Consider the following 16,424-nt stretch of genomic DNA (forward strand, 5'->3'; position numbering starts at 1 on the left):
CTTTTCCTCCAGTTTTGGACTATTACTTACTTTGGCTTCTTAGATGGGTGTACTCTACATGGTTTTTAAATGACCCATGGAAACTTGAGGTTATAATACTTGTAATCATGAAAGAGAAGAAATCCTCTCCCTTTCAGCAGCCATGGAGATCACCTCAAATGATTTTAATTAGTCTCATTTACTTATTGACAGAGACTCCTAAATTGCCCATCAATCTACCCATTTTTATTTCCCCTTTAGAAACAGAAGCCTAAATCTTTTGTTGATGCATTGTTATTCAGAGTAAGTCATCACATTTCTCATCATCCCTTGAAGCTAGATATTGTCATATGACTAAGTTCTGACCTTTGAAATGTAACCAGAAGTCTTTGGTGGGACTTCCAGGATGAATATTTTGGGGGAGTTTTCTTAAAAAGCCTTCTTGTTTTGCCCTTCTGTCCTCCTTCAGGCCTGCAGTGTGATGACTCAAGCACTAGTAGTCATCTTGGGCCATGAAGTGACTAAGAAAAATGGTAGCCATTACTTAGGATGGTGGAGCAGAATGATAGAAATCTGTGTTCCTCAGGATATTATCTAGCCACCATACAATCCCTGCACTGTGCTCCTTCATACTTCTTTAATATTAAAAGAGAAGAATCATCTATTAGGTTTAAGTTATAAATTAAATGTTTTTGAATATCAGTAACATGTTATTTTTGCAGACTAATTGTGTTCTAAGGGAAGAGTCCACCTTGGGTCACAGATCTTCCCTTTGTGACAGAGGAGGCAGTGGTCCATGAATAATAGCTTCACCAGTGGTGGAAATAGTAATTTCAACATGACCCAAAAGAGCCAGTAATAATGTTATATATCTACTATGTTTATGTCAACCAAAAAATTATGTGTCAGTAAACCCTCCCTATTATAGAACATAAGGAAGAGTCAACTTGCGTCATCACTGTTGAGGAACTCATAACCAGTCAATGAGCTTTAGAATATTTGCTGGCAGCATATATAGGTATATTCATTTCTATATGATGCTAAAAGAGACCTGGAGGCAGATTTAGAGTGAGAGATCAAAACTGTATAAGGTTGATTTAAATAAAGAACATAACGATGTCTATAATAAAGAGGTTATGTTTTGATAACCAACAGTTATCCTGCCCCCAGGTAGTAGATAAGATTTTCTATCAATAGAAAAGAAGGTGCGAACTCCAATTCTAACCCCATACTTCTAACTCTATGATGTTAGAGTCAGGAGAAAGAAACAAGGAGCTTCCATGACGGAGGCTCAGTTTCATTGTTATCATAATTCTTTTTGCTTCAGTGTTTCTGAGACTACATTACTTTTTTGTAACAAGAATCATTGCATGTTACCCAGCTGCCTGTAATCTTTGTGTTTTCTGAACTGGAGGATAGATAGTGATGATTACAGAAGAATATTAACATGATCAACAAAAACTCCATATTTCAATATTTCACTTTTTAATATGAAGAAAAGTTTGTCAGTTCGTTTTTCTTAATGATATCTTCTAGAGAATAAAAAAGTTTAATTTTGCTTAAGTTCAATTTACCAATTTTTTTGATTATTATTTTATGTGTTCTAAGAAATCAGAGAAGGGCATGGAAACTCACTCAAGTATTCTTTCCTGGAGAATCCCATGGACAGAGGAGCCTGGAGGGCCCTAGTCCATGGGGACCCAAAGAGTTGGATATGACTGAAGCGACCTAGTAAGCAAGCAATCTTTGCCTACTACAAGATTATGCAAATATTTTCCTATATTCTAGAAGCTTTATATTACACTTACGATCAACTGAGATTCATTTTTGTGTATGGGTATGGTGGGTTGAGATTTATCTTTTTCATATAGATGGCAGTTATTTTAATAATAGTTGCTAAAAAAGACTTTCCTCTTCCCATTAAATTGATTTAGAGCCTTTGTCGAAAATCAGTTAACTATATGTGTAGACATATTTCTGGTTTCATTTTGTTTAATACTCTCTTGATACTGTAACTTTAAAGTAAATTAAAATCAGGTACGGTAAATACTCTAGCTAAGTTCTTTTTTCAGTATTGGCTGATTGTTCTAGATCCTTGGCATTCCAAATAATTTTACGATAATCAATTTCTTAAGAATAATTAGATTAGGATAACCTATCCCTTCAAAAGTAACTTGCTGGAATTTTAGTAAGGGTTTCATTAATTCTGTAAATTCATTTAGAGAAAGCTATAGCAATTTGAGTCTTCTAGTCAATGAATATAGATATCACTGCATTTTCCTGGACATATTAACTTTCTCTCAGCAATGCTTTATGGTTTTCAGTATCAGTTCAGTTCAGTCGCTCAGTCATGATCGACTCTTTGGACCCCATGAATCGCAGCATGCCAGGCCTCCCTGTCCATCACCAACTCCCAGAGTTCACTCAGACTCACATCCATCAAGTCCGTGATGCCATCCAGCCATCTCATCCTCTGTCATCCCCTTTTCCTCCTGCCCCCAATCCCTCCCAGCATCAGAGTCTTTTCCTATGAGTCAACTCTTCCCATGAGGTGGCCAAAGTACTGGCGTTTCAGCTTTAGCATCATTCCTTCCAAAGAAATCCCAGGGCTGATCTCCTTCAGAATGGACTGGTTGGATCTCCTTGCAGTCCAAGGGACTCTCAAGAGTCTTCTCCAACAACACAGTTCAAAAGCATCAATTCTTCGGCGCTCAGCCTTCTTCACAGTCCAATTCTCACATCCATACATGACACAGGAAAATCACAGCCTTGACTAGACGGACCTTAGTTGGCAAAGTAATGTCTCTGCTTTTGAATATGCTATCTAGGTTGGTCATAACTTTTCTTCCAAGGAGCAAGCGTCTTTTAAGTTCATGGCTGCAGTCAACATCTGCAGTGATTTTGGAGCCCAAAAAAATAAAGTCTGACACTGTTTCCACTGTTTCCCCATCTATTTGCCATGAAGTGATGGGACCGGATGCTATGATCTTCGTTTTCTGAATGTTGAGCTTTAAGCCAACTTTTCACTCTCCTCTTTCACTTTCACCAAGAGGCTTTTTAGTTCCCCTTCACTTTCTGCCATATGGGTGGTGTCATCTGCATATCTGAGGTTATTGATATTTCTCCCAGCAATCTTGATTCCAGCTTGTGTTTCTTCTAGTCCAGCATTTCTCATGATGTACTCTGCATAGAAGTTAAATAAGCAGGATGACAATATACATCCTTGACGTACTCCTTTTCCTATTTGAAACCAATCTGTTGTTCCATGTCCAGTTCTAACTGTTTCTTCCTGATCTGCATACAGATTTCTCAAGAGGCAGGTCAGGTGGTCTGGTATTCCCATCTCTTTCAGAATTTTCCACAGTTTATTGTGATCCACACAGTCAAAGGCTTTGGCATAGTCAATAAAGCAGAAATTGATGTTTTTCTGGAACTCTCTTGCTTTTTCCATGATCCAGCGGATGCTGGCAATTTGATCTCTGGTTCCTCTGCCTTTTCTAAAACCAGCTTGGTCTTGCACAAATTTCGCTAGCTTTATTCCTGGGTATTTGTTGTTTCATTGATACCATTGTAAAAGTTTAATTTTTTGTTATTGTGGATATTTAGATATATAATAAACATATGCATTGATGTTGTATCCTATGCCAATCCTATCAGGTAGTTAGACATTAGCAATGAGGAAGTGACAGAGGTGAAAGAAACAAGAGGGGGATAATTCAGCTAAGCACCATCTGTCTGAGGACTCTCGCTTGAGGGACAACCAGTTAGGCCCCAACCATCTGGAGACCCTCCTCTGACTTCACCCAGAACCTGTGAAACCCTGGTTGGTTGGTGAGCAACTTATAAAGAGGGAGCACAGTAACATAAGGGAAGGCCCTGGGCATTGCATGCCCTGACTAGATAGGCGTGGAACTTCTAGTAAACTCAGACTTAATATATACCAACATTATAATAAAATCTACCCTGCAGACACACCCATGATGGGTTTTTCTTAGTGAACCAAGGATAGGTACATGAGCATTAATGAATGAGTTACAGATATCAGGGCAGTCAATCAAATAGCTATTTCATCTTTCATCCATGATTACATTTCACCTCCTCAAAGAACAACTTATAAACAACCTGAAGCCTGTATGCATGTGGTTTAAGTCACATCAGTCATGTCTGACTCTGAGACTCTACGAACTGCAGCCCACCAGGCTCCTCTGCCCATGGTATTCTCCAGGCAAAAATACTGAAGTGGGTTGCCATGCTCTCCTCCAGAGGATCATCCTGACACAGGGATGGAACCTCCGTCTCTTATGTCTCCTGCATTGGCAGGAGGGTTCTTTCCCACTAGTGCCACCTGGGAAGACCCTAAGCCTGTATAGGCAGGCTGGTTTTACTTTTCAAAAACATTCCTGTTCTCTCTCTCTCTGAAAGTATATCTATGCTTTAATAAATTTTGCTTTGAGCTTAAGCCTGAAGTGGTAGTTTGCAAATTTTTGCTTCTATTGCAAGGTCCGACATTGCTGGCCGGGACCCCCAGTTGACTTCCTCTATTGAAACTCTCTGTCTGACACATCGTGTGGTAACATTCCAAATTCAGTTATTAATTCAGCAGTTTATAGCTTCCTTTGGCTTCCTTTTGGTATAAAGAGAAAACTAAATCTATCTTTCACCCCTGTTTCTCAGTCCACTTCCTCAGTTCTTATTCCACAAGGCATCACAGAACCAGATTCTTTTCTCTCTTTTGAGAACTAGGCAGTACACATATAAAGAAGCCCCATATAGTATATATTACAAACAGTTTTCTCTTTTGATGGTCCCTCACTCCACCTTTCTGGGAGGATCCAATTTGTTTCTGAGTATCTACAACTCATATGAAAATATATTAAAAAAAGAAAACAAGTTTTCAAATACTATATTTGTCTTCTCCAAATTTATATCAAAAAATGAAAACATTGTTCCATTTCTACTTAACAATATGAATGAATAGAAAACTCTACATATTGTGAGTATTTTTCTGGAGTATTACAATTTGGAACTATATATGTTCTGTTCTACAATCGGTTTTGAGGTTCAGTGATTTTCAGTATTGGCTGCTCATTGGAATCACTCAGCTTGCTTTAATAAAAATACTGATATGTGGGTTCCACCCCAGAGAATCTGATTTTATTGCTATGGAGATGGACTGGGCAGAGGGATTTTTTAACGTTCCCTTGGTGACTTTAATGTGTAACCAATTCAAGAACTGCTGTTTATACCTATATAGTTTATATAGTTTATATTTGTAATGTTTATAAGCAGTGTCATGGATCAAAAAGTTAAATAGCTTGGAAACATAAAATTCAAATAACCTTACATAAAGCAATTAACATTTTCATGTGACTCTTTCTGCAACACCCCAAATGGAAACCTTAGCAATGAACTGTAGTGAACTTATAACTGTAACTTGTAAGTGTAAGTATCTTTCAAACACAAAATATGATACAATTTAGGGGAGAAAACTTAAAAACCCATTATACTGATACTCGGTTCTGATTGTTAACCTTTTGTAATCATGGAGAATTGCCTGGGTACAAAGTAATACTAAGTCAAATGGTCTATTTCTCTGATCCAGATTGCTTTCTTACATTCCTCTATTCTAAAAATTTAACAATATTTTAAATAATGCAAGCAACACATGGCAAGGAATAAATAAAACTACTGTTACCTATAGTATTAGTTTTAGAGGAATTTGTTTTAATTTCCAAAATGAAGTAACTATCTAAATAGTTCAGTATCAGATACAATATCTTCAAGGGTTATTTAAATTCCAATATCTTAGCATGTTGCTTGATTGAGGTGTGAATAATGCTACATTAGAACTTTTGTAAATTTTGGACCAATTTTTGAATCTGAAGTTAGGTATATAGCACAGGCAAAAGGATATATTATGAAACACAGTACTCAACAGAGTGACACAGTTAAATTCTGAGTAATCATTACCAGACAGGCAGGTATGCAGGCAGGATGGAAGAGGGGGAGGGGAATATTATCTCTCCCTCTCTCTCTATCTGTATGCATATATTTATTAGGCTATATCTAATACACACACATTGGTAAAACAGTGCAATTGAGGTCTATCATGAGAATTTCTACAAAAATATAAAATGTTTCTGGAGCAGAATTGGATAAAAATTCCTCCTTTGCCATCTAAGACCTTAGTAAAATTGGAGAAATCATTTAAACTCTTAAGATTTACATCTCATTTACTTAAATGCATGTAATAATACTTCTTAGAAATGTTATGAAGATTGAGTGTGATCATGTTTATGAAAATCCATACCCAGCAGGTGGCCTGGATCTTCAATATATGATCATTACCTGATTTTCTTAATTAAACCTAAAACACTTTTATTTTCGTAATATTATTTAAATTTGAATTTTGTAAAATGCAATTTGCAGTAAAGAGTAGCAATCGCCACCAAATAGCTTCTCCTCTCCCTTAGTAAATTTAGTTTAGCAATCTCAATCATTTTAACACTTCACTATCCATCTCTAACATGACTGAGCAAAAAAAGAGTTGATCTAAGTATGTGAAAAGAAAATCTTAAATTGTGCATTGACATCAATACTCTTATTATTTTATGTACTTGAATTTATATCATCTTGATGCTTTGACCTTGCTAACTCAGTGTGTTTCATAGATCAAAGATGATATTATCACTTAGAGAACTTGTTAGAATTTTAGATCTACTCAATCACAATTTCCATGTTAGCAAAATTCCCAATAATTAATGTATGCACATATTAGAGTTTAAGAAGCAATGGAGTAGATTATAAACAGTTGGATATTAGTCATGAAAAATTTTAAATATCAGATCTAAACTTTGCATAAATTCTTATTATGTAAATTTTTATTCTGGATCCTATGGACACAGATTTTTTGTAAAGAACAGCAAATCAGGAGTCAACACACACCTTTTGTTTTTTTAATTGGCTGTGTCATTTAGTGGTAGTGAAAATGCATCAAATTCTTAAACTTCTAGGAATATCTGCCTTAGCATTTGTAAAGTGAAGGGCTAGTTAATACATTTCCTGATACTCAATGGGATTATTTAGAGGTTCAGACACACTGGCATTTTAAGAACTTATAAGATCTTTACTTAGGCACTATTGTAATCTGTACATTTAGATCAGCTGACCATAGGTAAATTTTGAGTAAGAACTTCTAAACAAGGAAGACAGGATGGCAACTACACAGTTTGGTTAATAACTATTTCTTTATGGCTGCTACTTTATAGCAAAAATAGAAGAGGGCTTAGAGAAGGAGTATCTTAAAGAGAAGGATAGTTTTCAATAATCTTGATCTTTATTTTTATTGACTGATTTGTGTTGAGTGGATGGTCCAGTCAGTTGCTTTGTAATTAGCTCACAATGAAATATTAGTCAGAATTTGCCTTCAATTTTTCCTAGGAATGCTTCTCAGTTAAGAACTGACTTGAGGTCCTAGGAAATGTCATGTCCCCTGGATTCACACAGCAGTAAGGACACCATGAGGGATATCTTTATGGAAGCCAACAATGCAAATTCTGGTTCTTTCCATTACAGATAAAAAGACTTGTGGTCCTCATGAATTCCAGTGTAAAAACAACAACTGTATTCCAGATCACTGGCGGTGTGATAGCCAAAATGACTGCAGTGATAATTCAGATGAAGAAAATTGTAGTAAGTAACTCTTGCTTGAGAATGTTGCAAGCTTGACAGCCTATTCAATAAGCAGGATAGCAATTTTTAGTTTAGTTAAGATATGAATTTGAACCTGTCTTGCAGCTCACATTTTTATACATATATTCACATTTGAACAAGAATATTCACACTAAATTGACCTGAATCTCAAATGGTAGAATTATTGAAATGGCTCATCCTGGGAGTTATTTTCTTACAGTTATCAGGATTGGTATGAAAGTATCATGAGGTTTAATGCAACCTGTTAGTATGCAATGAAAGAAACCCTGATGCAAGTTCATAGAAAGAGCTGAATGATGTGGAGACACAAAACATATCATTCTTTAACCGATGGTATTCATTTTATTTCAGTCTCAAATCCATTTACACTACAAATTCACCCATGAGCATCTTTCAGTGAAATATCATTTATTCTCTCTGGAGTGGTGAACACCATATGTATTCAGGATGCTTTTCTCTGAAAATAGAATAAAGCAATTTTCATCATCTGCCTTCTGCATTTTTATGTAATAAGTTTAAAAAATATTAATTAGCCAGCAATTTTAGTTTGTAAAAAGCATGACAGTATGTAAAATTGTGACAGTATCTCTATCTTCTAGCATTCATTTCTGAATGTATTTCTCACCAGCACTTTCTTATACTGCTGTTTAAACAAAAAGGCAGTATAATCATGTTCAAAGTAAGATAATAATCAAAATCTATTATTAAATATTAACATTCTACTACTTCCCAAAAGAGTTTTATGATAATAATATCTACTCTTATACATTGGACTTAGAACATTCATTTCCCATGATACAGGAGACAAAATAGGAATTGTTACATTAAAGTGTTGGGATATATTATATAAAAGCATACAATCAGTGGAATCACAGCCTTAATAAACCACTTGGATATTCAGTTTGCAAAATATCAACTAATGGTTTGAGTCACTTTCAAAACTTAATCTGACCAGTATTTGAGGATCAGGGACCTGAAGTATGAAATCTCTGGATAATATGATTATGAAATACTTTGAATATAGAAACCTTTATTACTCCATCTTCATATAAATATCTCCCAACTGATTATACTCTTTAGAAAGGTAAAGTGCATTGCAGAGATTTATTAGATTGTTCTGGATTTCTTTAATCATTAATTTAAAAAAAATTATATAGCAGTTCTCAGATTCTGTCCAGTGATTAAAATAAAGATCTAATGGTGGTAAGACTAGAGGAGTGATTTCAAAAAAGAAACAATTATGCATGTACTTCTTATTTATTTTAATTTCATTTCAGAGCTTAAATACACAGATTAACTACTCAGCTTAGTTTTGGAAAATTTAGTGTTAATTATCAATGTTATTTTGGCTTCCCTGATGGCTCCATTGGTAAAGAATCCACCTGCAATGCAGGAGACCCTAGTTCGATTCCTGGGTCGGGAAGATCCGCTGGGGAACAGATAGGTTACCCACTCCAGTATTCTTGGACTTCGCTTGTGGCACAGCTGGTAAAGAGACTGCCTGCAGTGCTGGAGACTTGGGTTCAATCCTTGGGTTAGGAAGATACCCTGGAGAATGGAAAGGCTACCCACTCTAGTATTCTGGCCTGGAGAATTCCATGGACTGTAGAGTCCATGGAATCGCAAAGAGTCTGACACTACTGAGTGGCTTTCACTTTTATAAATGATATGTCTGAAAGGGAGCATCTGTAACTAAAGGATATTGAAAACAAGAGAAGGAGGTGGAAAGGCAACATGGAGACTCACATCTTGGAAGGCCCTTTATTCAAGTGGTAATTTAAATGGCATGAGAAGTTAGGTTGCTGTTTTAATGAGACAGGAAGGGGAAGAATGAAGAGTTGAGATAGCTGGTTTCTGAGTCTCCTGGGGTTTCCTAAGTGGCCAAATATCATTTTGGTGACATCTCCTAAAAGTCATCATTTGAAGCAAGAGAGCTAGCAGAAGGAACAATTGCATCTCACTTGTCACCATGGAAACTTAGTGATAAATCACTGTAGTCACAGAGCCCTGAAGAAAAAGCAAGGGAATAGACTGCAGTATTAAGTATTGCAGTATAAAATACCCAATTATGTGTGGACCTCTTTTAGTTCCTACTAAGACAAGCGATATTGATGAATTTGGCAAGAAAAGATGGCAGTGAATGAGAATGAAGCATATTATAGTTGTGACATGGAAGAATAGAAGGTGTACACAGGATAAACGTCAGAGTAGATAGCATGTTAAACATGGAAGAATGTTTAAGAGTAAGGATCAAGGGCTGTAGATCATTAAGTGGGGTTTGAATATACCATCTTGACTAGGCCAGAAAAATGGGAAGATTTAAGCATTGAAAACGCCATCAGTTCTACATAGACAGAAGCTGAGTCTCTGAAGAATAAAAAAATACAATATATCTATAGGGAGCACCAAGAGATTAGTCCTGTAGAAGTCAGCCTTAGAAAAAAATACTGTTGCTGTATTAAAATGCTTTTAAGATATTTCCAATGTCTTATTATATATTGAAACTATTAAAATAATATGTATAAAATTACAACAAAACTATTATCATTATATACACATGATATAATATGTACTGCAATTATGACTACATATTATATACGTCTCATCATTTTATATATAGTTACATATAGATGACAACAGTATACTCAAGAAGGCAGTGGTATCATGTTTTCTAAATGTCCATTAGTCAAAGATATGCATTTTAATGCACATTTGTCATTTATTGTTAGCCTTTATTAAGTAGTGAAACATACCAGAGATAGTTAGTCAGTCTTACACAATAGCAAGCTATTTTTTTTAAAGGCTCACATACTATTATGCCAAAAAATTCACTCACATTTGATTGTCTCATTTATTTATCATACGTTTCTGTGTTCCTATTTAAATATCTGGAGATGGTTGAAGAAGTAGGACAATGTCCCATGATCGGCACAGTGCCTGACACATATTTATAATATTAGCAATTTACTATAAAATTTGCTTTTGGGCTTCTTTGTTTATGAATCTCTTATAATGAATTAACATTTTAAATTGAGTTGGAAATATTCCAGGCATAGATATGGAAAGAGTTGGAATAGCAGCAGAGCAATTAACTGCCAGCTATGTTTTAGTTTAATATGCCTTCTAATTTTTTATATCTACATAGGATAATTAGCCCATTGTCATTTCATCATCTAATGATGATCATTTCCCTTGTGAAGTGTTCAGCAGGGACATTTTACTTCAGCAATGGTTTCTTCTCTTAAAAATAAGAAAATTTCATTGTTATTGAAGTCATTTAGTAATCTGGAGCAAAGGTTTGGAAATATTTTAAAAATCTGAGCATCTGTACTATTTTCATCACCAACAAATATATATGGTATGTCTGCCTTCTAAGTAATTGATATACAAAATAAAATTATTTCATAACTTTGCATTATTAAAAAGTAACTGGCACTCCAATGGATTTTAAAGTACCAAATAATTTGATCAACTAGATAGAGGTTTATGTCAAGAAGCTGCATCTGCCTTATTTGAATTTCTAGTACTTTCACACTGAATTTATATCAGAAGATTATTTGTATAGCATGACAGTTATACTAATTGTATTCTAAAAATTCTCCTCAGATGCTCACACTCACACTGATATAACTTTTGAACTTATCACCAAGAGTATATGATAATATACTGAGTAGAGAAATTGGAGTCTGGAAGCTTTTATTCTCTGCCACTAACTCTATGGCTTTGAAAGTTGCTTTTATTTTCTGACTATAGCTTCTTAGATTTTGTGAAATCGTCTGCTATAGCTCCTTTCAATTCCAAGGCAGGATGTTTATGCCTTCACTACTATCAAAGGGAGTGACCAGTTTATATGATGCCCCTATTTTGTATCTTTACTATAGAATCCAGATCAGCCTTCTGAAACATGCTCTGTAAAGGCTTCTTGGCTGTCAGTCTAGCTTTAGATGAGATTTGTGAAAAACCTGGTTAATCCTTCATGTATGGGATTCCCTATCTCCTTTGATCTCAGGAATAGGTAATATCAGACCAAGGCAATGTAGGAAGAACATTTCAGAAATATTAGGGAAAATGCCACATTCAAATTTTATTTCCAAATGGGTTATGTTCCAGGTATAGTCATTTTTTGGTTCTTTTTTGCAAGAAAAATGCTATCGTGCCAAGTTCTAAAAATTCATCCTTTACTTTATCCCCAAAAGATTAATGGCAAGGTAAATGATAAGAGAATACAATAACTTAGGATCTTCTCTCATAACAAAATTACATTTTCTTCAAGAGAGAATTTCTTTTTGAGAGAACTGGTGGGAAAAGCTTCTAAGGCATTTAGATGAGAATTAGAAACACATTAGCTACCCCATTCCTTGATGATATTTGTGTATATATAAATAACTCAGGATTATTATTTCGGACTTTTTTTTAAAAACATGGTAGCACATACAGAATTTCCATTTGTACTGAAAAACGCTTTTTTAAAGCAGGTCTCTCAGTTCCTTTACTCCCCTATTGGAACAGAATAATTAAAAATGTTAAAGCAAGTCTCTATAGATCAAGTATTCTGTGGATTTGTTGGGCAAATACTTTGATCTACTGGCTATACAATTTTATTTATAACCTTGAACTAACAACATCCAGCCCTGCCCAGAGCAGAGTATGTAAAGGCCTGTGAGCCCATTGCTGTTTAGCATATGATAAACACACTTGTTCTTAATTAGAATAAAAGCAAATGAGAATATTAAAGGAAGAATTATCATGTTTCAATACCCCAAGTCATGAAATTAAAGATTTTACTGCTGTTTTTAAAATATCTAAATATAATATGTTTTAAATGCACTGTCTCTGTTTAGTATTTAATGCAAATTATCCAATTATTCACTATTATTCAAAAATTAAGCATCTATTTATTTATTTATTTATTTTACTAGAATTTATTTTCCTTGAGAAAAAAACACGTGTGTCTGCAAATGCAAGGAAAGTGAAAGAGATTCAGCATGGGCGGATATAAAGAGAAAAAGGGTTTTCTTTTATCATTACTGTAAAGTAAAATAGACATTGCTAGCTGTGTGCCTTAGACAATTAACTTGATTTTTCAAGGGCTTTAATGTCAATCCCTGTAATATGTGAACACTTATTACTTCCTCAGTAAGGAAGGCAATGATATGGCTTCGCAGTAAAAATACAGATCCCGGTGTCAGGTTATCTAGATTCAAGTTTAATACTAGCTCTTTTACCTGCTGGGTGATTTGGTGTAAGTTTTTTTTCCTCTCTCTGCTTCAATTTACTCATCTGAAAAAGGGTCCAACAGTAGTATCTACCGTATGTCATTCCCTCCTCCAGGGGATCTTCCTGACCTTGGGATCGAACCCAGGTCTCCTTCATTGCAGGTATATTCTTTACCATCTGAACCACCAGAGAAACCCACCTATCTTACAGAATTGTTAACATTAACTGATGAGCTAATTTAATTACTTGGCATTATCTTCACCTACTGCCTAACAGCAAACAAAATATCAGTAGCTGGTTCAGTTCAGTGCAGTGCAGTCGTTCAGTCATGTCTCACTCTTTGTGACCCCATGGACCTCAGCACACCAAGCCTCCCTGTCCATCACCAGCTCCCGGAGTTTACCCAAACTCATGTCCATCGAGTCAGTGATGCCATCCAACCATCTCGTCCTCTGTCGTCCCCTTCTCCTCCTGTCCTTAATCTTTCCCAGCATCAGGGTCTTTTCAAATGAGTCAGCTCTTCGCATCAAGTGGCCAAAGTATTGGAGTTTCAGCTTCATCATCAGTCCTTCCAATGAACACTCAGTAGCTGGTATTTTTTAAATTATTGTTATAGCTATCAATATTACTATTAATTAAGTTGTTTTTAAAATTAAAGTGTCATATATATGAACATAGTACAAAGACAAAAAGAGAAACTGTTCTTGTCATGCTGTCTAAACAAAGGAGTATTTAAAAATGAGGGAGACCCTCCACTTAGTGGCTCTTTTTCATTCTATTGATAAGCATCTTATCTTATTCATAGCCATAAGTTCACACTTTTAAATAAAGTCCCAGAGCAGAACAAAATGTTCGATACATATCACATTTTTCAAAATTCTTCCAGTGTTTTCAGAAGAGATATTCATAGAGAAATGTAAGAGCCTTCATGATATTAAACATTTAGATGTCACACTATAGTGAGAACCTGAGTAATTGTATAGAGCAATATTCAGCAATACAGGCTGAATTATGCACAATCTTTATGTAGAAATTATGCTTCATATGAATATTCTTTAAATTATATTTCTGTTGCTATTTCTGTTTTAGCTGAACAAGAATATTATTGTGTGTGAGACAGACAGTTGTAAATACAGTTAATGAGAGGGGGAATGAGGGTCTCTCATCATGCCAGATATCAGTTCTGTTTCAGTTCAGTTCAGTCACTCAGTCGTGTCTGACTCTTTGCGACCCCATGAATCGCAGCACGCCAGGCCTCCCTGTCCATCACCAGCTCCCACAGTTCACTCAGACTCATGTCCATTGAGTCTGTGATGCCATTCAGCCGTCTTATCCTGGGTCATCCCCTTCTCCTCCTGCCCCCAATCTCTCCCAGCATCAGAGTCTTTTCCAATGAGTCAACTCTTCGCATGAGGTGGCCAAAGTACTGGAGTTTCAGCTTTAGCATCATTCCTTCAAAGAAATCCCAGGGCTGATCTCCTTCAGAATGGACTGGTTGAATCTCCTTGCAGTCCAAGGGATTCTCAAGAGTCTTCTCCAACACCACAGTTCAAAAGCATCAATTCTTTGGCTCTCTGCTTTCTTCACAGTCCAACTCTCACATCCATTCATGACTACTGGAAAAACCATAGCCTTGACTAGGCAGATCTTAGTCGAAAAAGTAATGTCTCTGCTTTTGAATATACTATCTAGATTGGTCATAACTTTTCTTCCAAGGAGTAAGTGTCTTTTAATTTCATGGCTGCAATCACCATCTGCAGTGATTTTGGAGCCCCCCAAAATAAAGTCTGACACTGTTTCTACTGTTTCCCCATCTATTTCCCATGAAGTGATGGGACCAGATGCCATGATCTTAGTTTTCTGAATGTTGAGCTTTAAGCCAACTTTTTCACTCTCCTATTTCACTTTCATCAAGAGGCTTTTTAGCTCCTCTTCACTTTCTGCCATAAGGGTGGTTTCATCTGCATATCTGAGGTTATTGGTATTTCTCTTGGCAATCTTGATTCCAGCTTGTGTTTCTTCCACTCCAGCGTTTCTCATGAAGTACTCTGCATAGAAGTTAAATAAGCAGGGTGACAACATACAGCCTTGACATACTCCTTTTCCTATTTAGAACCAGTCTGTTTTTCCATGTCCAGTTCTAACTGTTGCTTCCTGACCTGCATACAGATTTCTCAAGAGGCAGGTTAGGTGGTCTGGTATTCCCATCTCTTTCAGAATTTTCCATAGTTTATTCTCTGTTTAGAGAATCAAGGCCAAGCAAGAGGTGACAGTCAGCAGTTATACTGATTACTTGTTAGGGACAAATTTCTGCACTCCTACCTCATTGTCCAGATGAAACATATCCCACATAGGAGTTGAGCCAAATAACAAGTTACAATATTTGGGTTAGGTCCTATATGGAATGTGGTGAAGCATAATTAAATTAACAGCAAATTATCTGAAATGGCAGGTAAATGAGGTAAGGCATAAGGAAACAACTGCATAAATAAATAGGCAGTTTTCAAAAAAAAAATCTCCTTCAGCCTCTTCAATCCTTACCCACCCAATCATGTCCAATAATATCCTCACATATCCTTTTAGTTCTAGGAGCTCTGAATTTTCCAGGGACAGAACTGAAGAATTAGAAAGTCATTAGAATACATAATAAAAAGTCATGAACCAGAGTTTAGACTCTTCAGTTAATAAATAGTCCTGTGTACCCATAGGGAGTAACAAAATGTCTTATATCCTTTAAGTAAATGCATAATATGATTTAGAATTTCATTGGAAAAATTGTTGTTTTACTTTAATATGTAGATTTTTATGCCTTTTCTTTTACTTTGCTACTGGATTTTCATTAAACAGGAGGCTATTTATCTTTTGCATTTTTTTCAATTTGTCTCTAATGCCACTTTCTATTCCTGACTTTAAAAATAAATTTGAAAAATCATTATGTTATATACCACAGATGCTTCATGAAATATTTCTCTCTTTTTTTTTAATAAACAATTTATTGATTCTGCCTGGCTAACTTCTTTTTTTCTTCATGCTACCTCACGTGGTATGTCATATAAATTTTAGAATGAAGTTGCATGTGATAGAATAACCTTGTGCTATTTTTCTGTCCCCAGAGCCACAGACCTGTACACTGAAAGATTTTCTCTGTGCCAATGGGGACTGTGTTTCTTCAAGGTTTTGGTGTGATGGAGATTTTGATTGTGCAGATGGCTCGGATGAGGTAGGCATTTTTGAGAAATCAAATGAAAAATAAAGTGACTCCTTAAAATTGCATTCATAATTATTATTCCATTCGAGGAGTGTGAGAGGGACAGTTCTGAAGGCGCTTTGCTTCTGACTGAGATACGTATCACATCTCTGCACTGTGCTGCACACGTGCAGCACAGGGGAACAGCTCTTGTGCTGCTATTGACAGTTAATTTTATAGTCTGTTTTACCTCAAGTACTGAATGGCTGGATTGGGAATAAGATGTTTGGAAACCCTACTCCCTGTAGCTGATGCCTTTGCCATCTGT

General features: G+C 35.8%; 1 protein-coding gene across 1 annotated transcript in view; it reads left to right on the forward strand.

Annotated features, from left to right (window-relative positions):
* LRP1B (LDL receptor related protein 1B) overlaps positions 1 to 16,424 on the forward strand; it is a 1,834,206-nt gene that overhangs the window by 1,620,758 nt on the left and 197,024 nt on the right. Inside the window, exons 67-68 of the mRNA XM_052653145.1 lie at positions 7,555 to 7,671; positions 16,023 to 16,129. Coding sequence (XP_052509105.1) covers positions 7,555 to 7,671; positions 16,023 to 16,129 — 224 coding nt within the window. The remainder of the gene's footprint in view (positions 1 to 7,554; positions 7,672 to 16,022; positions 16,130 to 16,424) is intronic.

This window comes from Budorcas taxicolor, chromosome 2 (genome assembly GCF_023091745.1).
Source record: "Budorcas taxicolor isolate Tak-1 chromosome 2, Takin1.1, whole genome shotgun sequence".
In the NCBI taxonomy this organism is placed as follows: Eukaryota; Metazoa; Chordata; class Mammalia; order Artiodactyla; family Bovidae; genus Budorcas; species Budorcas taxicolor.